Here is a 26,864-nt window from a genome sequence, read left to right as displayed (position 1 = left end):
TTAGTATTTCCTGTATATGCACAATGTTTACTGTTTGTAACAACCCCATTTTATCTGTAGGCATATTGGTAACAGTGAAAACAACCTACGTTTTCCATATGAAATTTTTAAATTTTTTAATAGTTTTATAGTAGCTATAGGGATGCTCATGATTAACCTTTTAGCTGACAGTAAGAATTTTGACCGATTAATACTATCTGTTAAAAAGGTAAAGTAATTAAATTGTTAAATATCATTAGAAACTGGGTTTGATTTAAATTGTGAATGCTCACAATAAAAATAAAAATAAAATATTATGCTTTTGTAAAATAAAGGAAATGTTTTCTGCCGCCCGGTTTCCTTTCCGTGAACTTGTTTGTGGAGCGCGTCACAAAAATGAACCAAAAACGTGCTAATTTTTTTTTTTTTTCGTTTCGTGAATGTAAATTATTTAAAGGGGCTATATGTAGTTTTTAGCGGCCTCTAGCGGTGATGTTTCAGATTGCAACCAATTTTTACAAGAGCACTCGTGCTCGAACTCATAGGCAATACCGTCTATTACGCAAATATCTCGGCGAATACTCGACGGATTCGGCGAGCACCGAGCTTGTTGGAATCGTCTAGTCGAGCTGAAAAGAACCATATAAGTTTCATAATTGGTGGTGTTTTCGCGGAGATATTAGCCGAAAACCATCGGGCGCGCTGCAAAATTGCGGACGCCGATGACGTCACGATCTCAGAAGAAAATCTCTCGTATCTCTGGAACGCGAAGACCCAGAGAGCTCAAATTCGGGGGAGGAGGAGTCTTGGGAATATTCATCAAAGATTGACCGAGATATAAGCCGAAAAACGTGTGCCTTTGACTGGACGTAACTCCCTGACCATCTACAAGAAGGAGAGAGGCTCGGGAGCGCGCATGCACGTCACATCCGATGGATTTCGCGCGGTATCCGACCCGGAGACTTCACATAGAAATAGGAATACTGGCCTTCAGAGGTAATAGCAAAACTCGACAAGTGGATCATTGTAATGTGTGATTACAACCCCTTCACACACAGGCAATAAAAAAGGGATTCGTTTTAGTAGAAAAGTTACATATAGCACCTTTAAGTGAAATATATTTTGCGTATTTATTCCTTTTATATATAATTTTTTTTTTTTTTTACGTTCACCGAAGCGTTGCAGATGTGCGCCGGACAATGAATCCTCATGTTTATGCTGTTATTTGCGCTTATTACTAGGGGTGTAAACTGGACAGTTCATCACAATACGATACGATATCGATTCTCTCAGCCAGTGATACAATATTTGCCGATACCTCAAAAAATTCTGCGATACGATTCGATTAGATTCAGGGCTATATCAATCGATTTATCGATATTTAGATATTATGTGCCAAGTGTACACAACCAGTTACGTTTATTAACTCACAAATGCATCCAAAAATATATAACATGAAAGTCTAATTAAAATCTTTGAAAATTGCACACCCTCTCCAAAAGGGACATTTACAAGTTGTTTGTTACAAGTTACAAGAAAAAACAAACATGATATATGAATATGAACAAGAACAGAGTTATCTGTTTTTGCAAATTAACTCTATAAAGAGAAGAGTTCATTTGCAAAAACAGATAACTCCATTCTTGTTCATTTTCATATATCGTGTTTTTTCTATTTTATTATTGTGCATTTGAATATCAATCAAACTGCAGCTGGGTTGTTTTGATTAAGTAATAATAACTAAAAAAAATACAGGTAACATAAAATTAAAGTTCATTGAAAGTATTTATGTATATATATATATATATTTGTGTGTGTGTGTGTGTGTGTGTGTGTGTGTGTGTGTGTGTGTGTGTGTGTGTGTGTGTGTGTGTGTGTGTGTGTGTGTGTGTGTGTTTGTGTTTGTGTGCTGAAAGCGGATAACTCCACATTTCATGTTTCAGAGTTAAACAAAGCCAAGTAATTGCTATGATCCATAATTTGATACTATGATACATGTTATTGTTTCCTTCAATAACACTTACAGTGAAAACATTACCTCCTGTCCACTATTTAAACCACCCTAAAAAATGGAAACATACACCTGAAAGGGTTGAGGAAAAGTGTGTGTGTGTGTGTGTGTGTGTGTGTGTGTGTGTTACTCACCCACTCCTCCTTAGAGCCGTCTTCTATTTTTAAGAGTAACGCGCCCTGCTCTTCGCAGTAATCTTTTGCTTGGGTCCAGTTCATTGAGTGACCAGAGAACAGGTAACAGCTGTTGCTGAACTGGATCCACTCATTTCCACAGCCTGGTGTATCTGAGACTATGTAAGAAGATAAGACTAAATTAACACTTTAGTTCCCAGACAACAAAAAATTATTTTTCTGTCATCATTTACTCCACCTCTCTCTGTTACATTTGGTTAGTCAACTCCTCTTGTGATTCATGCAAGAAAGTAGACTAAGTCATTATTAGTTTGACGATACAAAAGTACGTTTAATTTGATTTATTTTCATGAATTTTCATTTTGGTGATTAATTAATTACCAAATTAAACCCTGGGCAAGGTTGGTTTTCTCTGTGAGGAAATTAAGTTAATATTTTGCTCTTCTAATGTTGTATTATTTTAATCAAGCGTTTCCTCATCCAACCTCAGTCAAAATTACACCGCAAATCACTTACACTTTCTTTTTCATGCAGTTTTAAGTAGTTTAATCTTGCTCAGAATCTGAGATCATATCATTGAGATCATTGTATATTCTTTTTTTCACAGTGAGTTTAATTTATTTTGACCTTCATCATTGTACTGGCTGGTGCACCATTACGGATTTAGAGGTTTTTGCCAACAGAATAACAGTTATTTAAAACAGGAACCACATAAGCACAATATTACACCTTGAATTTAGAGTTTACTCACTGGTTAATGATAGTTTATAAGACAATGCATGAACAAATGTTATCAGATACTCCACTGCATTCTTCACGTCCTTCAGTGAGCTTGACATGTCCACTTAAGTCAGAAACAAAAGCCAAACAGAACAATATATCAGCCTGATTACCTCTAATAGAAGAAAATCACAATTCTGAAGAACATGATATTTCATGAATACAGTCAGAATTTCTAAAATGAAATATCTATGAACATTTACAGTATATTTAAATTAATACTTGTTTTTCTTTTTATTCATATAATTTTAGATTGCCATCTTGCACATTTTACTTTGTGTATTGTGTACAATCAGAGACATCATCAAACTGTTCCGTGTTTTAGAACTCAGAGCGGACACTGCAGAGCGCAACTTGTCCATCAAATCCTTTTGGTGTTCTGTAGGAGAAAGACAGAAAAATATACAGCTTGTCTTAAATATGAGGATTATTCAAAGCTGAAAGTACGTCCAGCACTCACCCAACTTTTGTTGGTTTTCCTCTTGTTGGGATGCGAGTGAACTCAGTGATGAGCCGAGATCGGTCATCAAGGTCTCAATATTAGACAACTTATCTTCATGCATTTCTTATGGAGAGTAAGAGGGACAAATAATAAGTAATTAATCAGTGTTTTTATGCACATATCAAATATTAGACTATTTACAGTGTCAAAGAGAAGAGATGTTTAATAATCATGCTCTGCCGAGAAACTTAAATCATGCAAAAATTTATTGCATTAAAGATTTGACCCCAAACAGACATTAGTAATGTCACATTTTTCATGGAGGACATTTGAAGGACATTTGTGTTTAAACTTTGTTCAAAAAAGATTACAAAAGATCATGAATTATCAAAATCCATAAATGTCTTATAACAAAACAAAATAAATAATCAGTTATGGCAAAGTCAAGACACTAACCGTTGGTCATTGTGTTACTTGATTCATACATGTTCACAGATGAACTCAGACTGGACACTAAGTTCTGCAGCTCAGAAATCTTCTTTTCTAAGTCACTACCTGTCAAAAAATAAATTTACAAAAAGTTGTTAATTAAAAGTCCATTACCAAAACTGATCTGTGGTGATGATGATAATGATGATGATGATGATGATGAAGTTCCACCTGTGATCTGGAAATCAGATTTGACTGAGGTGAGATCAGAAGTGTGGCCGCTCATCCAACTCTCCAGCATTGAGAACTTTCTTTCTTGATGCGAAACTTCAAACCAAAATAAACGGACAAACTTCTTCAGCTTCTCTGCAAATTTTTAATATTCATATGCTCATTCAAATAGTTTATTAAAGCTCAGTTCAGTGATAAGAGCAAAGCAGTTCAGTTCATGTTCACATTATTTGTCACACTATCCATATCCATAACACTGCAAAATTAGACAGTATTTCGTTGAATCCACTCACAGATGACAGAAGTCATGATGAGGAAAATAATCATGCAAACTGTTCCTAGAAGCACAATGATGCCAGTGTGTCTGTTACATGAGTGACCTGCAGAAAACAGACAAAATCCTTGATTCATTTATATTGGTAATATCACAATATAATTTAATTTTGCAATGCCACACATTTTGAGATATCATTCATGTCTGTAGCAAAATGGTGCCGGAACAAGTGACATACCCAAGTTTACTTACGAGCAGTACAAAATATTTCTAACCATAATTAGCATGAACATGATTAATTGTTGAAGATCACTGGCTAAAAGAGATGATATCCAGTATGTAGAAACTTCCCCTGAGGAAGAAACATTCACAGTATTCCCGATTCCAATTACATTTCAAATATAAAAGTTGCTTTTGAAATAATGATTAAAAAAGTCTGTCAAGACATTGAAATAAATGTAATTGCTAAACATTTTCCATTTCACTCATGCTGTAAAAGCCAAAATGAGTTTAATGCTTTAAGATTTCTCCAACTGAATGTGATATTGTAAATCTTCCAAACCTCTCCAAAATGATTTCTTTGGTTCACAGTCCATGTCCATTCTAACGTATTCTTGAGAACAATCCATTTTCTATAAAAAAGGACCATAAAATGTGAGCAAATTTAACAGTCACTTGGTTCTTACAGTTGAAATTTAAAACACCACTTCCTATATATTAATAATTTATGTAATCATGTTCCTTAAAAAAAAAAGTCACTTCCACATTCTGAGGAAGTGATATTTAGGATATTCAGTTTGAAGATTCTATGTATTCTGTTTTTTGCATGTACATTTTCTTCATGACAGGTTTAATGACGCTTATGTGACATCTACTTTACATCATGCAATTGGTTGATTTGCCAACATGCAATTTATTGGTCATTTTTAAATAATAGACGGTAGTTTTACAAGACTTCCCCCCTCTTCCGTAGCAGCAGCTGCAGCCTCTTTGGCTAGGCTGTTTGATCAATCAAATATCATAGTGATTATTCTTATCTCAAAAGAATGCTCACCCTCTGATTTCGTTCTGTTCAGGAAGGGTCCTTCTGGCCCGGTTAGAAGAATGTGACTCGGACTCAATGATCCAAGGTCCAGTCAGATGATTATAATAAATGTTACAGAATTTATTAAAAATAATCAAATGAAAAAGGAATACTTGTTACAGATCATAAGATAGATCATAAGAACAGATAGATACTAGCTAGGCTTGAAGCTTCTTGCCCCTGACAACTGTTGGTGTGTCAGGTTGGTGGTTGCAAGGAAGAGCGAGCAGCTTCTCTTTTCTTCCTCTTATATAGTCTTTTCATGCAGCTGGCTTTTTTGTTTCCTCTAAGCACTGTAAGCATCTAGTTACCTATAATAAGTAACATACTTGCACAAGACCGCTGTTGCAGAAAGGAGCTATGCTTGCAAGTGATTAGAAGATATGGGTCTCTCGTGTACAGGGCTCATATAGCTGAGGGAAAAAGGCTCGAGACACAGTAATACATTTTAAATGTTCATAGCTTTCATTAGTTCAGACACTTCCCTCAAACAAGTGGCATTATGCGGCAGCACATGTTTTTTATTGTGTCCTTTTCGACCTCTGCATTTGGATGAAGACAGAGGTCCTGCTAAAGATTCAGATAAAGCAAGGCCAATGACATTCTCAGATGGGCCTATTACCACACCCCCTCTTGGCATCGACCTAGCTTTAGGGTTTCTCTTTTTATTCGGTTTGACCTTTGGTTTGCTCGATCTTGGACTACTGTCATATTGAAAATTTATATTAAGTTTATCCATTGTGTCAACAAAATCTGTACAGTATACACTGTATATATATATATTTTTTTCCACTAAGAAACAAACATTGTTATGTTATTTGATTGATACTGTGAAGCTGCTTTGATGCAATTTGTATTGTGAAAAGCGCTATATAAATACACTTGACTTGACTGGGTGTGATGCAGTCAAATTCTACTTCATACAGGCGATGGCCAATTCCATCTGGTTTACACGTCATAATTTTAAGGGATTAAAATTGACCATGGGTCATCCCCGAGAGGAAACACCATCTCATCAATCCCTGTGTTACCTCTAGCCGGTACCATTGACTGTTCACTGGCCACCATCGGAACTCGTGTTTGAATCGCCAGGTCTTCTTTAGTTTCTCCAAATTGTGCTGGTTGATTGCAAAAATTGTGCCATGGTCCGCAACTTCCTGGTTTAAAGGTACCATCGTCCATTGTCCAGGAGCCTCTTGTATGATGACTTTCTGCGGGAACATAAACACATCTATATTCGTACTGGAAATCATCCATCATGTGATCCCAGAACTTTCTTCTAAAAATTATCCCTATTATCAACTCGGGAGTTCCAGTGCCAGTTTTCTTTAGGTACACTTCCGGCTCGAGGTGATATGTTTTGGCTGTGTAACTATTCTTAGAGCCCGCCTGTATCTCACTGGCCTCACATTCCCTCAATTCCATATGTCGACACCATTTGAGGAAGCTAGTGGACACACAGGGTCCATTAATGTCCATTCTTCCCTTTCGATGGGTTATAACTACTTCCCCAATTTCTTCCATGGTCACATTAAATAGTAAAACACAATTAGAACACAGATCTTCCCATTGATCCCTAAAATAGCATCTTATTTTTTAAACCTTTACTGTAACCTTTTGTAACGTGGGGAATGATGACAGAAGATGCAAGTGCAGAAAACCAGATTTATTGAACACAGAAATGATGGTGGTGAGAAGACACAGTCCAAAGCACAATGGTAGCGCAGGGGCAGGTGAGCAACCCGACAGTCTGTGATGCGATGACACCCGATGATCCGTGAAGTGAAGAGAGCCACCCGATAATCCGTGAAGTGAAGAGAGCCACCTGATAATCCGTGAAGTGAAGAGAGCCACCCGATAATCCGTGAAGTGAAGAGATGAGACCGAATCCGCCGATGACGGCAGGCAGTGAAGTGGTTTTAATTGTTCTGAAAAATAACTTCGCAGAGATCTTTGATGCCGGAAACAATTAGACTTTATTTTCGAATGCCGTTCCGTTCCATAGAACGGCGCTCTAACGCTCGGGCCCTCCGGCCCACTGGCCCTTCGGCCTTCTAGCGCGCTCTCAAGTATATTTTGGTTCAGAGTTATATACATACATCTTCCAAAGAAGGTAACACAACCCTATTGATAGTTTTGGCTAAATATCTCATACCATGTGACTTCTCAGAATATAATTGACATTCAGGGTATTTTTACAGAAGGTCTTGCAGCTTTCAAAGTCACCTAGACAGAGTCCTATTAGAGGAAACTCATACAAGAAATAATTGTGTATTCTTATATATGTAGCGCCCCAAATTGTACAACTGACTACGCCACCCCTTGGGTTAAACTAGTTAGGGCTAGTGTCAGAGCAAGGGGAACTCTACCCCAATAAAATGTACAGACACAGGTTCTTAGAAAAGTATAAAAATACAATCTTTATTTAAGAAATGATTGAAGGTGTTGGTTGGTAATAAAAACTTTTTTTTTTTTTTTTTTTTTTTTTTACATATAATTAGGGAATACCAAGCCATCTGCACGGGAGCCAGTAAAGCAATAGAGAGAACACTAAGGGAAGGCTAAGTTTGCACTACCACCGGTGAACAAAGACACAAACCCCATTTGAACTAATACACCCTAGCGTTCAATGTCTACACTCACAGCACTCCAATAAATATGAGTAAAAGGCATTAAGGTTCACACTACACGGCACTGCAAACTTCGTTAAACAAAAGAAAGAAAATCAAAAAAAGGAAACTCGCTTTCTAGTGAAGTCTCTTATACAGGAGTTACCCTGGCTCCACTAACACCGAGGCTGGTTACAAACAGAGAAGGGAATAAGGCGTAAAGGAAAGAATAACCAAAATAAATATATAAACCCACTCTAGCCTGTGAGGTACAATTCATACATTCACATACAATAACAGCTACAGCCAACAGGCTAGAGGAAAACAAACAGTCAATAAGGGAGAAAAAAAATTAGAAAATAATAATAATAATATAAACTACCTATACTATAAGCAGCATCCACAATCACACAATATGGAGAACAGCAGCTAGCAACTCAATAACACAATAACCACATCATTAAGAATATTTGTTTGATCATGCTTCAGTCAATACAAAATTACGTTTTGAATGCAGTCACACATTCCAGGAAAAAATGGCCATAAAGAAAGGTGGTCAATATCAAAGTGCACGTCCTCGGATATAAGACCGAAATAATATTAAAAGAAATAAACCATGATTAAACAGTTTCTCTGCTGCAGCACGACAGGCAGAAAGAATCGTGCAATGATCACGAAAGGCTTCCTCTTGAAATACATTAGTTTAAAAAACGTGCTGATATCACGAAAATAACGAAATGAGCATGTCCGTGTCAAGAATCAATATATTAAATTACGTGACCATATCACAAACTGCAGTGAGAATGAATATTACGTGGTACCGTCACGGAACAGACCACTGACCAGAAGTTATCATAGCGATCAAACGACGACAGAACAATGCAATATCAAGTTAAAATCACTTTAAAAATAAATATTTAAAGTGAAGTACTTTTTAAAGTAAACCCAGAATGAAGCGATACGTTTCCAAATTATAAAACGACGTCAATTGGGGGAGCGCAGGTCCGAACAGGGAATCCGTGTGTGGACCACGGATGCTGCCTGTCATTGACTTACATAGGCATCATTTCCGTGGGCCCATCACGGAATTTTCGGCGATTCCGTGAAACTGCCACAGATTTTGAGTTAAAGGACAACTCGGGCGCAAAATGAACCTCGGGTGTAATAACACATTGGTACAGACTAAATCGTTCCCTGAGATTTGTTTTCATGATAATCGAATATAAAGAGTTTAATCTCTAAAAACAGTTTAGCTTATAACGCTAGTATATTGGGCATCGAGTAAGCAAAAAGAGATCGCTAGTTAATACCATTAACAAGGCTCAAATTCGCCCCACACTAACACGGCAGCATAATGAGTGTCCTTACATGCAAATCGAAGCATTGAGAACTTTGTAAGTGTATAGACAGTTTAATAAGAAGATACTTTACACAGACAGTACAGTTAGCGCATACAGACAGCAGCCATCTTGGAAAACAGTCTCGATCAATAGAACCACGAAGGTGAGCGATCAGTACGTGTAGATATTGAAGATAAGATAAATTATATTTATTTTTTTATTTTCTCTGTTGCGTTCAGTGCTTCTCTTATGCGCTCAGTGCTTTCTTCCGGAAACAACGGACCATATGAGATTCCAAGTCACAGTTCAGCTCACGTATCACCGTGTTCGTGGTTTGACTAATCGAGACTGTTTTCCAAGATGGCTGCTGTCTGTATGCGCTAACTGTACTGTCTGTGTAAAGTATCTTCTTATTAAACTGTCTGTACACTTACAAAGTTCTCAATGCTTCGGTTTGCATGTAAGGACACTCATTATGCTGCCGTGTTAGTGTGGGGCTAATTTGAGCCTTGTTAATGGTATTAACTAGCGATCTCTTTTTGCTTACTCGATGCCCAATATACTAGCGTTATAAGCTAAACTGTTTTTAGAGATAAAACTCTTTACATTCGATTATCATGAAAACAAATCTCAGGGAATGATTTAGTCTGTACCAATGTGTTATTACACCCGAGGTTCATTTTGCACCGGAGTTCTCCTTTAAGGGTTCGTGTTCATTTCACGGAATTCTGTGAGACCAGGTTGGATATTACTAGGGATGGCTGACGCGAAACAGTCGTTCCGAAGCTTTGCGAGATCCCGAAACGCAGATGTTTCGAAACACTGATTCGAAGCGTGATTCAAAACACCCATGTCACGTGACTATGGCCAAACGAAGCCTCGAAGTGTTTCACTAAGTGTTTCATCCATCAGGTGTGATCCGCCGAATCAGCGTTTGATTGACACGGTCGGAAACAGACCACACAATCGCACATCTGTATAAAAGTGAAATCAACGCATATTGACCTCGTGGGTTTTTGTGAGAGGAGTTTGATTGAGATAGCGGATTTTTGGGGATATAGTGACATTTATAGTGCGATTTGTTTAGTTATATTTAGGCTTACATTTAAATTTACACAACACATTGACTGATAGGCTAGAGACACAGAGTATACATATAGTGACACATTAATAGATACATAGATATAAATATTTATAGACAGCTAGATTAATAGATAGATAGATATTTATATAGATAGATTAAAGATAGGCTACATATATAAATACATAGATAGATTATAGATACATATCTAAATACATAGATAGATTATAGATACATTTAAATACATAGATAGATTATAGATACATATCTAGATAGATTTGGATTATAGATAGATAAAATGGAGGCTCCCCAGAAGAGATGCCGTACATCTGTGGTGTGGGAGCATTTCCATTTAGAAACCCCAAACAAAGTGAGATGTGTGTACTGTGATCGGCAGCTCGCCTACTGCAACAATACATCATCCATGATGCGCCATTTGAGGAGCACTCATCCTGCCATTTTGCAAGGGTGCAGAGGATGGCATTCCCCCTGTACTATAGGCCTGCTACTGACACTGCTGGGCCCAAGGTTAAAAAATATGGCCAAAGCCCAGGACGCTGAAAAGCACATGACACTGCAGTGTGCTTCACTGATGCGTTCAAACACAAATCCTGGTGAGCAGTTTCAGTCTGTGTTATGTTATGTAATCTGATTAATGTAATATATACTTCATATATGCCGTCAGTTTAGCATTTGTTACTAATTGCTGTTTTCATTTTTATTCAGAGCCAGAAATGTCAACATCAGACCCATCACCATCAACATCATCACCATCACCATCACCATCAACATCAACACCAGTATAGGAACTTTTTGATACTCGTATCCATCAAACCCAGATGATACACAATGCTACAGCTGATGCCACAGTGGAAGTGAAAAAATACATCAACGATGCGTATTTGCCCAGAACTCATGATCCACTAATTTTCTGGAAAGAGAGAGCAGTAATCTTTCCTCATTTGTATGTCCTAGCTAAAAAATATCTTTGCATGCCAGCAACAAGTGTCCCTTGTGAGAGGATTTTTTCAAAGGCTGGAGAAATTATCTGTAAAAAAAGAAGTAGGCTAAGTCCTTCCACAGCAGAGAAATTAATATTTTTGAATAAAAATATGTAAAAAAGTTAGACATTGTGGCTTGATTTATTTTATTAATATTCATTTTGCAGGACCAAAATAACATTATGCACAGCGAGGAGCCTATAGGTTGCAAGATTCACATATTAAAAAGTACAATAATAAAAAAACAATACATTTTCATGGCTCGTCAAGGTTGTTTCAGATCAACACCTGCAAGTGACCACTAGGTGTCACCGTGGACGGAGACGGGTGTCGGATTGATTCGAAGCCTCGAAACAATATGGACCATTTGGTTCAACTGTTTCATTGCTTCACGAAGCCTCGATCTGCCCATCACTAGCTGAAAGCAGCAAAACACAGCATCAAATCCAGCCTTGAGGAACAAACCTCTGACAATGAAGACACATCTTACACAGAGGTGTAGTGGTAAAAAAAAGAGGTGGGTAAACTATAAATTCTGGTGGACCACGACGTGGTCAAGGTGGGCCACTGCGTATGTGTATCCTGATGTCCTGATGACATTGCTATTAGGCAGGGCTCGACATTAAGCCTTTTCATACGCTTGTCCTGACCTTAGGACAAGTAAATCTGTCATTCACTTGTCCGAGTAAAAAAGTTTCTCGTCAGGATTTTTTTTTTTTTTTTTTTTTTTTTGTTAATTTATTCTGAAACAATATTCTCATCAGTGTTCAATTAGCTTTGATATTTAAATCGGCATATTGTAATATTTGCACCTTTAAAGGGCATCCCCTCCCCAATATTATTACATGCATGCTTCATCTTTCATTTTAAATTCCTAAATTTGATCAATAAATTCAATTATTTCGAATAATAAGACACTATAGGGCTGATCAAATTAAATCATTTACACTGAAAAATTACAATTGCCTAAAATAATGTTATGAAATTGATTTAAATTTACAAATAAGAAACGTTGGAAAGAATGATCTACTTTTAAACATAACACGAAACCGCCAGTAGGTGGCGGCAGGCGACCGTCTTAATGAGTGAGTCATTGATGATTCAAACGATTTGTTCAAACGGCTGATTCATTCAAGAATGAGACAGATGTTTATGAATGGGTCATTGAATCTTTGACTCAATCGATTCGTTCAAAATGCTGAATCATTCAGTAATGAAAACAGGTTGAGTGTTCCTGTGAGATGCGCCGTGGTTCTGCTGTGATTTTTGTTTGGAACTATTTTCGCTGCTGAAACAGAACAAAAACAGCCAATATTGCATCTAAAATGTAAGTGACTTAATTTTAACTGTTTATTGAACTGTTGTAGGAAATCAATGTCACATTTTCAATCGTGATGGGGTGGGGGAAAATAATTGAGGTTGCTTAACATATGTTAAAAATATAAAAACTCCACATTAAGATTTTTTATAGGCAGTATGTTGTTAACTGAGTGTGTGTGCGCGCTCATTTGTGTAGATTTCTCCTCGAGAGGCTGCGCGAGCGTCAACAGCGCAACCGTCAGTAATAGTCAACAACACTGACAGCAGCGCAATATGAAAGAGTTCGTCTTAGGTTTAACAACCTATGAAACTAATAATTAACAATATGAAACTAAAACGACATAAGCTTAATTTATAGCTATTTAGAGGTGGATAAACGCACTTTGGAGGTGGGTAAACGCTATTTGAAAATTGGGAGGTGCGTAAACGGCGTTTACGTGCGTTTAGCCTCCACTACATCCCTGATCTTACAGCATTGGACTGTACTAGCTCTGGCACATGGCCCGTCTCTCCCTGGCTCAATTAGCCTCACTCCTTTATATATGCTATTTTCCCGCCAAACACTAGTGGATCATATCAACCGTAGGGGTCGGTTAACTCTCCTGACTATGGAAACATTCAATGTCAGTGTTCTTGCATATACATCTAAACAGATACATAATCACAAATAATATCATTAATCAAAGATAAACAATATGAAAACAATCATAACATTAAGCAATAAAGCAATTTACACAACAACACTGTGAACTGATTTCCACATGGTGATAACCTACAGGTTCATCATCACAGTACAAATGAACAGAAGCAATAAGATGTTATTAGGAGCATAACGTTTGAGTCTGCCCTGAATAATCCTGTCTCTTACTTTTAATACAAATGCATGAAAATACTAATCATCAGAACTCTTTTTAAGCGTACTGATGAGTGGCTATCAACTTAATGCATCTAATATTGTGAGCTGTATATTTCTTTCAAAGTTTAAGGAATGTTGTAAAGTAAATACAAGTTTAACGCCACATGTGTGGGATGATGGTCAATTACTAAGTATTTGAATCATGAATCTGACCAACTAAAACTGTTAATCATTTACGTTAATGAAATAAAATATAAAAAAGCCTTTGTGAAATAAATATTTCAGTTAGTAGCCAAGACAACATTTCAAGTTGAAGTACTAAAATTTATAATTTATAAATAAATTAATTTATAAATAAATTAATTTATAAATAAATGTACAAAAATGTAAAATTGATCTAAAATAGAAAATAAAATAAAAATATAAAAAAACGGACAGAAATTCAACAAAATTAATAACACAAGCTAAAATTAAAACGGATGAAAAAAATATAAAACTTAATAAAAAATATTAATAAAAACTATATGTATGGTAATGATAAATTAACTCTTTCCCACTAGGCATTTATCAGAAACTAGTGGCATTAATGTCCTAATATCTCTACAGGAATGTACATTTACTATGAATTAAGAATAGAGTCTGGTAGTTTAATGTGTGTTTTGGACAATTTTATTGTTTATAATGTATGATTCTATATGTAATATTTGATCATTTAATATGTAACCTACATACCTTGCTGCAATCATAGTTTCCCTAAAACAATAAATCTGAGTCTGGGCCGTAATACTCATATTTCTAAACCTCTAATCTGAATACTGGAGAAATATCATAGTATCCCTCCAACAGAGATTTAGGTTTCCTGAGATCGGGCCCTCAAGAACAGGACAACAGAAAAGCAGATAACTAATATATTTTTATTATTTGAATTTAAATGGTAAATCAACACAAAAAAGCAATAGAGGATTTTAAAGGGTTTGCTTTCGCTGTCTTTACACAGTTTAATCCAACTATTCAAAGTACTGAACTAGAAAGAATTTCAAATGTTGTCATTTTTATGGCACCTGTTGTAGGGCCCGATGATTTCCACAATGTGGAAAACGCTGAGGGAATCGCGGAACCCATAAAAACATAATTTACTGTATAATTGTTATGATGCAGCAGACACCAGGGGATCCATACGCAGTATTTATTAGAAGTCAAACATGCAGGGATCAAATAACAGCAAACAGGGCAATGGAGACAAGGCAGAGACAAACCAGATACAGGCAGAGGGTCGAGGCAGGCAGCGAGAATCAGAGTCCAGTGAAACAGTCCAGGGTCAGGGCAGGCAGAAAAGGGTCAGCAACGATAAACAATCCACAGGTCAAAATACAGGAAGCAAACACAGGAGGATAACGCTCAGAATTGCAACTAACAGTAAAACAAGACTTCGCAATAAGTGAATGTGAAAACCAGGTATTTATGGTGTGAACTAAACAAGATGATGAGAAACAGGTGAATGAGATGAGTGCTGATGAGTCCGGGCAGTGAGTTATGGGAAATGTAGTTTGTGAGTGAAACATGATTGTCTGGTGTGGAGTGCCCTCTGGTGTCTCTCAAGGGCACTCCAGCTCGTGACCGTTACAATAATGCTGTATTTCATGGAGTTTGTCGTGATTCTCTTGGTGTTTTCACCCTCTGCCGCCTCATATGAGGAAATGAATGCATGAACTTCAGCTCCAGAGCCACTCTGAGTCACTTCATCAGCATTTTACCACTTCATTTGAGAAAAACTATCATCATATCATAAACACACAGAAACTCAAGTCTTCATAGCAACCTGTCCAACAGTACAGTAGAATTATACGTCTCAATGTATTAATAATAATAACACTAATAATACAATAAATTATTAGTAAAACAATTTTTAAGGAATAATCAAAAAATTCTCTTTCATGTTGTTCAGCACTTTGTTTGATACATTTTTTTTATTTCATATTATTAAAAGATACATTAAATTAATGTTTTATGCCTTCTTTTGATTGCCAGGAAATTTCTGAAAAAAACATAGAAATGATTTTTTTTTTTATTAATTTGTTTTTATGAGTTTGATTAATTAGACATGCTTTATTAAAATTGAATTAAACCATTAAAATGGAGTAAAAAAAAAAATTACGGGTAAAAAAAAAAATGAAATCCAGAAAAATTAAAACGGAACAAACAGAATTTGGGGGAAAAACTCCATGGGCCCTACACAACCACTCTTTTCAGATTCAGAATTACACTCTGCAAATGAATCTCACTTTGTTAGAGCAGTGGCTGTCATTTAATTTCCCAGTGTTTGTAATACTCGCACAATCCTCTCCTTCCTCTCCCAGACCGTGTTCTTTCCAGTCATCCGGCTGCCCAGGGTTCCAGTGTCTGTGGATAATGACAACCAACAAATGTCACACCATTGCATCTGCATATATAACAACTTTCTGGCATCCCATCCCATCTAAAGTTCATTTTATACTACGCATTTAATCCCAATGGTGTTTTGTCATTTATTTTTTTAAGGATGCGAGACACACAAACACATGCCTATCTTCATAATTCTAGTTTTGACTTCTAAAGTTTTTTGAATTCGAGTGTGTACATTTAAGATTTTTACATTAAACATTTAAGGCTACTTCATTTATTATTCCAATATCCAAATATGATACTAAATCTCACAGAAAAAAGGGCTTTTTTTGTCCACACGGATGGATAATACAAAATGCTTTCTGACATTTTGACAGAAAAAAAACACCAAGAACAAAATTAACTTTAAAATTGAAGGAGCATTGCGGAAGTTCTGAAATTTCTAACCGTTACTGACACCAGTGGCCGTTAGAGAAACTTCAGCCAGTCTCATGCTCGTTCTCGGTGCGCACGCTCGTTGGCCGCACTAGATTAGGCTTTCTTTTTTTTTATTAAGTTACAAGGAGTTTCCGTGGGTGTCTGGATTGTGCTGGAGGCTGGTCGCTTCTTTCCGTCCGCAGAGTCCATTTGAAACACTACTGCTAGCGATTGCCGCTGCTTACTAATGGCTGCCGTACGGATGTAAGCCCAAGTAGACGAGAACGCGCATGACGTCACATTTTGTGAATTTTCGCGCCAATTCGGACCCGACTCCTCCACACACACTTGAGCCTACAGGCTGATAGAGGCAACCGTGGTGGACAGTCAAGGTGTCATTCTTTCTATTACATTATGGTTGGCTCATAAATGTACAATTGAAAACTCTATCTTAAAGATTTTTTTAAGTAAAAAGCTACACATAGCCCCTTTAACAAATTTCATTTTACAATGATCTTCTCTCCCTGTGTTTGTGAGAGAGAGCTCACGCATCACTGATACAATGATACTTTTTAATCCATAACCATAAGTAACTAACGCGCTAGTTTTCATACAAAATAAATATGTTAAGTACTTCAGTTATTATTAACACAATAACGTAACGCATATGTGGAAGGCTACGTTTCTCAACACTGAGAATGAATAAATAAACGCCTGTTTCTCCAGACTCGCGTTTATCAGTAGGCCTAATCCACAAATCACAGAACTTTCATAATCACTAATCCATAGCGATTTTTATTTAGATTTATTGTTCAGCATTACTTAAGCACTTTATAATTTGCAAGGCTGGAAGATATTTTATTATCTTATCTTATTACTCTTATCTGAGTGACCATGAATGACTATATTCAGAGTATTTTTGAAATAATCCATGCGATCACTTCCGTGTGATAATCGAATCCAGAGGATTAAGTTAACTCAATACAATATTTCAACTTTCCACATCCACCCAGCCCGTTTACCTTAGAAAGTAGACTAGCCTACTGTCCTCGCTTATAAAATCAGTCAGACGGCGGAAGGGGGATCGAGCGGGATTCTTTAATGCTGACGATTTTCATTCAATTTTAACTATAGGCCTTATCAAGGGCGTAGATTTGGTTTGAACATTGGGGGGGTTGAAGTTTGGGTGTGCCTCCTGATATTGTGATCATGGTATAAATAATGGGGGGGTTGTAATGCATAGATTTAAATATTGGGGGGGTTATATCCCCCCCATCCCCCCCACAAATTACGCCCCTGGGCCTTATGTATCTGTCAATCATCCCCGCTTGCTATTTGGGGAATGAACCCAGCGCTATGATTGGTCCAACCCCTCCTTTTTTTGCTTGATTTGAGGACTGCGCGTGAACAGAGAGGCGCATCACCAGGTTTTTGCGTAGTTTAGAGTGACAAATCGCAGCCGTACAGCGTACTTTGAGGTCAAAATGCGTACAGGTTGGCAGGTCTGCGAATAGTCCATTTATGCAAGTAAGGATATCAAAATAAAGTAAACGGTGACATATTATACCCAAAAATTATTCATACAGTTGGCTACCAGTAAAATTTATAAAAAATTTGGGACCAAAAATGATTCAGACACACAGTGTTTTTTCTTTAATAACTAATGCACCTTTTTGCACCACAGACTGAACAACATGAAGCATTGCTTGGTAATTGGTTGAGCTAAATTGGTATTATCTAATTGTGTAGTTAAATTTAACAGCTGACAGATATTCAACATAATTCATTTGTGAGAGTCTAACAGAAGGACGGACAAAACCAGTGAAATATCAACTGATCTGATAACTCTGAGTTCTTGTCATATTTTATTACCATTTTCTAAACTATAGCGAATAAACTGTGACAATGAGAAATGTTGAAGGTGTCTGAATAAATTTGTGTTTGACTGTATGATTCAAATGTACATTTTAATGCATGCTATTTGCTAAGGAATGTATTTGTGAATCAAAGTGAATAATGCATGAATCGGCTCACTCTTTGTTCATAGTGTAAGGAGTGTCATCCGCCCATCTCCACTGGCCTGTGTTCTGATCCGTTAGACCGACCCAGTAGTAGATGGGTGTGGTATGTTTGTTTAGAAATGCCTAGGGGAAGATAGAAACTAATAAAAAAAAAAAAAGAAAGTAAAATCAAAATGCTATGTTATGCGCATGAACGTTACACACCCACTCCTCGTCGTCCTCTTCTATTTTGAGGAGTAACGCGCCCTGTGCTTTGCAGTAATCTCGTGCCTCAGTCCAGCTGAGTTCATAACTGGAGAACAAGAAACAGCTGCTTTTGTACAATATCCAGCCAGATTTACAGGTTACAGGGATGTCTGCGTGAGAGAGAGAGAAAACATGCAAAATAAGAGCAAATTTAAAGGGTCAGTTCACCTGAAAGTCCAGTCATTAAAAAAAAAGAAAATAAATCACACACATGTCATTCCAAACCCTAAAGACTTTCGTTCATCTTCGGAACACAAATGAAGATCTTTTTAATGAAATCTGAAACTTTCTGTTCCTCCATTGACAGTCTATGCAACTACAACTTTCAAGGCCCAGAAAGGTAGTAAAGACATCATTAAATTAATTAGGGATGCACGATATATCGGCCACCATATCGGTATCGGCCAATATATGATAATTTATAATGCTATCGTTATCGCCCCGATAAGAAAAATTGGCCGATATATTAATGATACGGGTTGTGTATGGCAGGAAACACGAGGAGACGAGGATTTCCAGAAACAATCACTTTTACTTCTAAACAAAACAATAAACAGATGCAGGCAGGGAATACACTCAGGTAACATAGACAATAACCGACAAGGACAGGCTGAACAGAAGCAAACTAAATACAAGCATGAATCAAACATAACAAGGTGAAGACAGGTGACACTGATGAAGATAACGATGAACAGGCTGGCAAGTGAGGGAGTAAGTTCAGGTGTGGAGACAAGGAGGATTCTGGGTAGTGTAGTGCAGACACGAAGACAGACTGGTGCAGACGATGAATGTGACATTACGCCCCCCTCCCGGTGGGCATCCTGGAGTCCGTGACGGGAAGGCGGACCGGGTGCAGCAGGTCGGACTCCAGGATGGTCCAGGCGGCAATGGCGGTGCAGGACGAGGGGGCGTCCAGGGTGGAGCAGGACGTGGCCGTGACCACGGCGGAGCAGACGAACCCCCGGGCATCCAGGGCGGAGCTGTTGGACCCTCGGGCATCCAGGGCGGAGCAGGCTGTGGGCGTGACCAGGGCGGAGCAGGATGTGGGCCTGGCCAGGGCGGAGAATCCCCTTCGGGCGGCCATGGCGGAGAATCCCCTTCGGGCGGCCATGGCGGAGACGCACCTTCGGGCGGCCATGGTGGAGACGCACCTTCGGGCGGCCATGGCAGAGACGCACCTTCGGGCGGCCATGGCGGAGACGCACCTTCGGGCGGCCATGGCGGAGACGCACCTTCGGGCGGCCATGGCGGAGACGCACCTTCGGGCGGCCATGGCGGAGACGCACCTTCGGGCGGCCATGGCGGAGACGCACCTTCGGGCGGCCATGGCGGAGACGCACCTTCAGGTGGCCTATATCCCCCCCCCCCCAAAATTTTCTTGGGGGGATTGCCAGGCTCAGGGACGTGCTCCAGGACAGGCTTGGAAGGACTGGATGGGACCAGCAGAGAAGGCTCTGTAGGGCTGACGTGAAGCTCTGGCTCGGCAGGCGTGACGTGAAGCTCTGGCTCGGCAGGCGTGACGTGAAGCTCTGGCTCGGCAGGCGTGACGTGAAGCTCTGGCTCGGCAGGCGTGACGTGAAGCTCTGGCTCGGCAGGCGTGACGTGAAGCTCTGGCTCGGCAGGCGTGACATGAAGCTCTGGCTCGGCAGGCATGACGTGAAGCTCTGGCTGGACGTGGCTGACGAGAAACTGCGGTGGAGGCTCGGCTGGGCTGGACAGAACCAGCGGTGCGGGATCGGCTGGGCTGGACGGAACCAGCGGTGAAGACATGGAGTGCCATGGGAGAAAGCTCTCCAGACATCTGGAGAGTGCCTCTCTCCAGTCCAGACTAGAGAGATCTGGAAGCTCCCTTGGGTCGACCACCTTGGCCCCCCGCCGGTAACACGCCTTGATCATCTCATCGCCCAGCGAGCAGGAGGCAGCGAGTGGAACAAAGCCCCAAGTAAAGTGGAACAGATCACGGCTATCCAGCGCCAAAGCCGTGATCTGTCCCGCGAGCTCCCAGATCTCCATCTTCCTCTTTTTTTCTTTTCTTTTTGGTCGGTTATTCTGTTACGGGTTGTGTATGGCAGGAAACACGAGGAGACGGGGATTTCCAGAAACAATCACTTTTACTTCTAAACAAAACAATAAACAGATGCAGGCAGGGAATACATTCAGGTAACAAAGACAATAACCGACAAGGACAGGCTGAACAGAAGCAAACTAAATACAAGCATGAATCAAACATAACAAGGTGAAGACAGGTGACACTGATGAAGATAACGATGAACAGGCTGGTAAGTGAGGGAGTAAGTTCAGGTGTGGAGACAAGGAGGATTCTGGGTAGTGTAGTGCAGACACGAAGACAGACTGGTGCAGACGATGAAAGACGATAAATAATGGATTTTTTCCTTCAGCTGTTCACTGTTTAACATAATGGGTTTGAATTGCTTGAAATATGATTGAAATCCCTTCAAAAAAGGAAAATACAGTTAAATGCAACAAGTCTGTGATATAGGCTATATAAAATTACAATGGGAACATCCTTATAATTGTGCGCTTGGGACATGGATTTTAATGGTGAGACTTTTTTGTGTTCAGGCTCTCAAAATGTGTAAAAAAATTTGGATTTAGATTTATCTGCCAATGTATCGGTTATCGGCTTTCAAATATAAAGAAATATTTTTAACCTCAATTTGATGACGCGACACGAGTGCTTTGTTTGCTCAAAAACTGTTTACCGCTTTATTAACAAAATATTTATCTCCAACACATTCACGCATTAGTTTCACAAGCGACAACCGTGTAACCAGTTCTAACGCAATGGCAAAAGTTCAAGCAAAGCATGAAAACTGTTCTGTCGTTGCACAGATGAGCACTGAACACTATTTGACCAAAAAAATGTCACAGCTGTCTTAAAAAGACCTCAGGGAACTGTGTTAACTTGTGTAAAAGTTAAACATGATGATGAGATGAATCAATGTAACTCCACAACAACTACAGTACATGTATCCACTCGTAACCATTCAGAAACGTCCATGTGCGTCTAAAAGTTGCAACCTCTTCCTGAGTCTCTCCGTAAGGCTGCACTTCTGAGTTATTTCTGAGATTTTGGATGAGTGAGATTTGCGTGTTTTGTTATTTCCGGAGTATCCAAAGCTCGTGTAAAGGATCGGCCTCTTCTGAACGGAGGCGGGGAGTAGCAGCTCAATTGCATTTAAAGGGAGGGTGTTTTTGCTCACTACTACAAAGGTGCATATTTGACAAGCTATAATAAATGATCTGGGCGTATTTTGAGCTTAAATTCACAGACACATTCTGGGGACACCATAGATTTATATTTCATCTTGTGAAAGGGGGCATTAAGAGTGTGGATGCAGTACCTGCTGTTCTGTTTCTCATGTTAGATTTCAGCTCCTTCAGAGCGTTCATGACTCTGTCCTCTAGAACACAAGAAAACACACCAGACCTTGTTAGACTTTCTGCAGTCAGTGTCCTGTGAATTTCATTTCAATCCAATTATTTCCAATGTAAAGAATAATGTCAGTATCAGCATGCAGGTCCATGAAATCAACAATTATGATTATTTCTGAAATCATGCCTAACAAAAGAGATCAATTCAATAGATTCAGTTATACATCCATAATGCAGTTATTGCAATATTGTACTCGACTCACCAGAGATCTGTTGTTTAGAGGACAGAGATGCGACAGATGAAGTGAGATCTGACACTGAACTCTTCAGGACACTCAATGAGCTCGACAGAGACTCTTTAGCACGAGATGAAAGACATAAATATGATATATTAGCAAGATTACTATGTCGCTTCAGTGATGTTTATATTGAGACAGGCTTGAATTATATTATGCAAGCCTATAACTTCATACAAACTTTTTTTTTAATGTTTCTGACTCACCGAAGTCCCGCTGTTTGCTCTGTTGATCAGACTGTATGGAGGACTTCAAACTGTCCAGCGATCGTTCGGTTTCAGTCTGTTTCTGGTCCTGCGTTTTAACTGGGAGAAAAAAGTTGCAGTTAATATAATTATCTTCCTCAATACACAGATGCATATTTAAGATTATTAAATGATTTCAACACCTGCATCATTCAGTTTGGATGTCAACGTTGATACTGCAGAATTCAAACTGTCAGTCAAGCTCTTCATATCCTGCTGCCGCACTGTGGGAAAGAAGTAGATGTTGCATTTAGATGTTGAATATAGTAGACTTATGTAATAATAGTAGCAGGTAACCTGCTGACTTACTGCTAAATACTTTTGTTTTGGTGTCCTTTGGGGGTTTCAAACACCCCACTCCATAATTCACGCCCTGTTTGTAGTGTAATGGAGTGCCGTATTGCACATGTAATGTAGTGTCTACTCACTGACTGATAGTTGAGAAGAAAGCGATGCGACAGATGAAATGAGATCTGACACTGAACTCTTCAGGACACTCATTGAGCTCGACAGTGACTCTTAAACATGAGACAAAAGCCATAAATACAATATACTGGATCAGCAAGATCACTGCATAGCAATAATGGCTTGGTGAATGAGAAAGTATAAAAATACATAATCAACATCTGCTCATATCAGTTTTGTCTTAGACAATAACTTATGGAAGCTTGTTTCTGCCACAGAATAAAACATTTTAAAAGATAATTGCGATTTTATTTCTCGCAATTGTGAGTTTATATCTCACAGCTACATGTTATAAGGTCAGAATTGTGAGATAAAAAGTCGCAATTATCTTTAAAATGTTTTATTCTGTGGCGGAAACAAGCTTCCATAGCAGAAACTGTTGATATTTGAAATCAACCCAAACAAACACACCCTTCCATTCATTGCTCCGCCCCCAAAATGCACGAGCAGCACGCACTGCAAGAGTGAATGTCTCTTTATCATAGCTGAAGCGAAGCATTATTGCAGATGGAGCAGAAACAACGCAGCCTCGCCATCCATTTTCAGGCCTTCCTGCTCTCTAACGTCTCTAATATTAACGCAGGACCTAAAGCTCTTGCCTGATCATAACCCTTCTTTTTCCAGTGATATTCCAGTTTTTCTCTATTTTAATGTCTCTCAGCTATCTCTCTGTCTACAGTCTTTCTTCAAATCCACCTCTTGCTCTCTCTCTCTCTCCTCCTCCATCATGACTGAACACGCCCCCTACTGCTGATTGGCTCCCTCTCTTTCTCCTCCCCCATTATGAGTGGACACGCCCCCTATTGCTGATTGTCTCTCTCCTCCCCCATTATGAGTGGACACACCCCCTACTGCTAATTGACTCACTCTCTCTCCTTCCCCATTATTTGTGGACACGCCCCCTATTGCTGATTGGCTCACTCTCTCCTCCCCATTATGTGTGGACACACCCCCTCCTGCTGATTGGCTCACTCTCTCTCCTCCCCCATTATGAGTGGACACGCCCCCTCCTGCTGATTGGCTAACTCTCTCTCCTCCCCAATTATGAGTGGACACGCCCGCTACTGCTGATTGGCTCGCTCTCTCCTACCCCATTATGAGTGGACACGCCCCTACTGCTGATTGGCTAACTCTCTCTCCTACCCCATTATGAGTGGACACGCCCACTACTGCTGATTGGCTAACTCTCTCCTACCCCATTATGAGTGGACACGCCCACTACTGCTGATTGGCTAACTCTCTCCTACCCCATTATGAGTGGACACGCCCACTACTGCTGATTTGCTCACTCTCTCCTACTCCATTATGAGTGGACACGCCCACTACTGCTGATTGGCTAACTCTCTCTCCTACTCCATTATGAGTGGACACACCCCCTACTGCTGATTGGCTAACTCTCTCTCCTACTCCATTATGAGTGGACACGCCCCCTACAAGTGTGTTGTGGTGCTCTGTATGATCTACTTTTAGCAGTGTTTCTCAGAAATCGCTTACTTCACCTTTAATGTTTCTTAATAAAAATATTAATATTCATGTTAGTTCACAGTGAATTAACTAATGTTAACATTAGTTAACCAATGTTAACAATGATTAATATTAACTAAGATTAATAAATGCTTTAGACGTATTGTTCATTGATAGTTCATGCGAACTTCTCTTTGTACTTTATGCACTTCATCGAACTTTAAATATTCATATTTTCCCCTATATTATTCCTTGCAATTGAAATTCTTTTAAATATATTCAGGGTTAATGTCTCCAGTAAGAAAACATGCTGAGATTTGAATGTGGCCCAAAGTATCATAACCAGATACAGTTATGTTATATGAGATATTTTAAAAGAGAGCATAACAAGACAATTACATGTTCACTATAAGGTCTTATTAATTCATGAAATAACTTTATTAAATTTAAAATTCATATAAATTTTGCCTCTGTCTTACCAAAGTCACTTTGCTTGTTTTGTAGATCAGACTGTAGAGAAGTAACAGCTGATTTCAAATAGTCTAATATTTTTTGTGTTTCATTCTGTTTCTGCACCTGGTTCCCAACTGTGAAGGAATATATATATATATATATATATATGATTGATAAACGATCAAGAATATGAAAGTTTGCTCTTAAAAGTATTTGATTAAATGATCAGATTTTCAGACCTGCGTCATTCAGTTTGGATGTCAGCGCTGATACAGCAGAACTCAAACTGTTCATCAAACTCTTCACTTCAGTGTGTGACAGACCCTGCTGGCGCTCTGTGAAAAATAAGTAAAAATAGTCCTGCTATTACAGTCAGAAATACACAGTTGTGTCCTGGTAGTAAAAGAATAATCTCTATATTTAGATGATCATATTCATGTTGTCAGCAACAGATGACGTAGTTCACAGAATGAAGATCAATGCAAACTTTCATTAATAAACATGATGATGATGATAATAGATGACACAGAGAATGATCACATAAACTACTCACACTACAGACGAGAACCGACAATGAACTGAATGAGACAGGGAGTATAAATACATAGTATAATACACAAGGAAAGTTAATGACAGACAGCTGAACATAATCAGTAACCAAGGAGACGAACTGGGATATAATTGAGGGGCTGTTTACATGACACCGTTTTGAACTAAAAACTAAAAACTTTTGATGCGTTTTGGCGTTTTGGATGCGTTTCGTTAAAATGACAACGGCATTTTGGGTGCCTGATAACGCAAACTTTTGAAAATTGGGATCAAAGTGGAAGTTTTTGAAAATGGTTTCCGTGTAAACAACAAAAACGTTAAACTGAAAATGATGACCATCTAATGGCCTGGCAGCAGAATACAGCGTTTTTAGTCATTTTCACGGATCACTGTGAATGGGGATCGTTTCGACAATGGTGTCGTCTCAGAAAACTCAAAGGGCTTCTCCTTTTTTAATTATATTGTTGTCGTGTAAACGTAGGCCTACCCTAAGGTCCTGAGTCCGAAATTTTCATATGCCTTTTTTGCATATTCTTAATTCGGTGGCTCTGAATTGTCAAAACACCTCTCAAATTGCTTGCTACGGATGCGAAAAACAAAAATCAAACAAGATCTAAATATTTTATGACGGACGAAAGTTTCGGAGGAGATTTTCGAAATCAGTGTGCAAGGACCTTAAGACTAAACTGAACTGAATCACATGAAACAAACACAGGAATGAAACTAACACAAAACACAACATAATCCTGACACGTGTGTTGGTTTCGGAGTATTTAAATGTACAGTACATAATAAAAAATTTAAATCTCACCCAGCTTTTGTTGGTTTTCCTCTTGTTTGGATGTGATTGAACTCAATGAAGAGGCAAGATTGGTCATCAAGGTCTCAATATTCTTTTCTTGAGGTTTGACTGAAGTTTGATTCGAACTATGAATGTTCATCCAACTCTCCAGCACTGAGAATGTTCTTTGTTGATGAAAAACTGTGAACAATTTTTTTTTTGTAATCAGCATAATTACATGCATGCATATTTTGCATTACTCGCTTTTTAAAATGCAAATATTTTACAACGCAACACTTTCAAAGTATGATGTTAACCACTCACAGATGACAGAAGTCATGATGAGGAAAATAATCATGCAGACTGTTCCTAGAAGCACAAAGATGCCAGTTTTTCTGCTACAAGGACGACCTGCAGAAAACAAACACACCATAAGAAATATTTTACTTTCTTTTATTTCTTTAAAGCAATACAGCCTTCCTGTAGCTCGAACAGTAGCGCACAGCCCTAGCAACATCAATGTCTCTCTTGAATGCAATGTGGATAAAAGCATCTGCCAAATGCATAAATGTGAATGT

The 26,864-nt window shown here is 38.7% G+C and overlaps 1 protein-coding gene across 2 annotated transcripts in view; it reads right to left on the bottom strand.

The window, feature by feature from the left end:
- Nucleotides 1–26,864, bottom strand: part of asgr1c.1 (asialoglycoprotein receptor 1c, tandem duplicate 1) — a 50,614-nt gene that overhangs the window by 22,525 nt on the left and 1,225 nt on the right. The window contains exons 2-8 of one of the 2 annotated variants that reach the window (XM_056242646.1): nt 26,611–26,697; nt 26,317–26,487; nt 25,196–25,291; nt 23,003–23,092; nt 22,718–22,798; nt 22,536–22,634; nt 22,297–22,389 (exon numbers count right to left, since the gene is read on the bottom strand). In XM_056242646.1, the coding sequence (XP_056098621.1) occupies nt 22,297–22,389; nt 22,536–22,634; nt 22,718–22,798; nt 23,003–23,092; nt 25,196–25,291; nt 26,317–26,487; nt 26,611–26,697 (717 nt within the window). The remainder of the gene's footprint in view (nt 1–22,296; nt 22,390–22,535; nt 22,635–22,717; nt 22,799–23,002; nt 23,093–25,195; nt 25,292–26,316; nt 26,488–26,610; nt 26,698–26,864) is intronic. The other variant, XM_056242645.1, reaches the window with a different exon arrangement.

The sequence above is a fragment of the Rhinichthys klamathensis genome, unplaced genomic scaffold (assembly GCF_029890125.1).
Source record: "Rhinichthys klamathensis goyatoka isolate OS25496 unplaced genomic scaffold, OSU_Roscu_1.1 h1tg000738l_1, whole genome shotgun sequence".
In the NCBI taxonomy this organism is placed as follows: domain Eukaryota; kingdom Metazoa; phylum Chordata; class Actinopteri; order Cypriniformes; family Leuciscidae; genus Rhinichthys; species Rhinichthys klamathensis.
The sequence above is the reverse complement of the archived record's forward strand: the minus strand, read 5'-3'. Positions and strand labels throughout refer to the sequence as shown.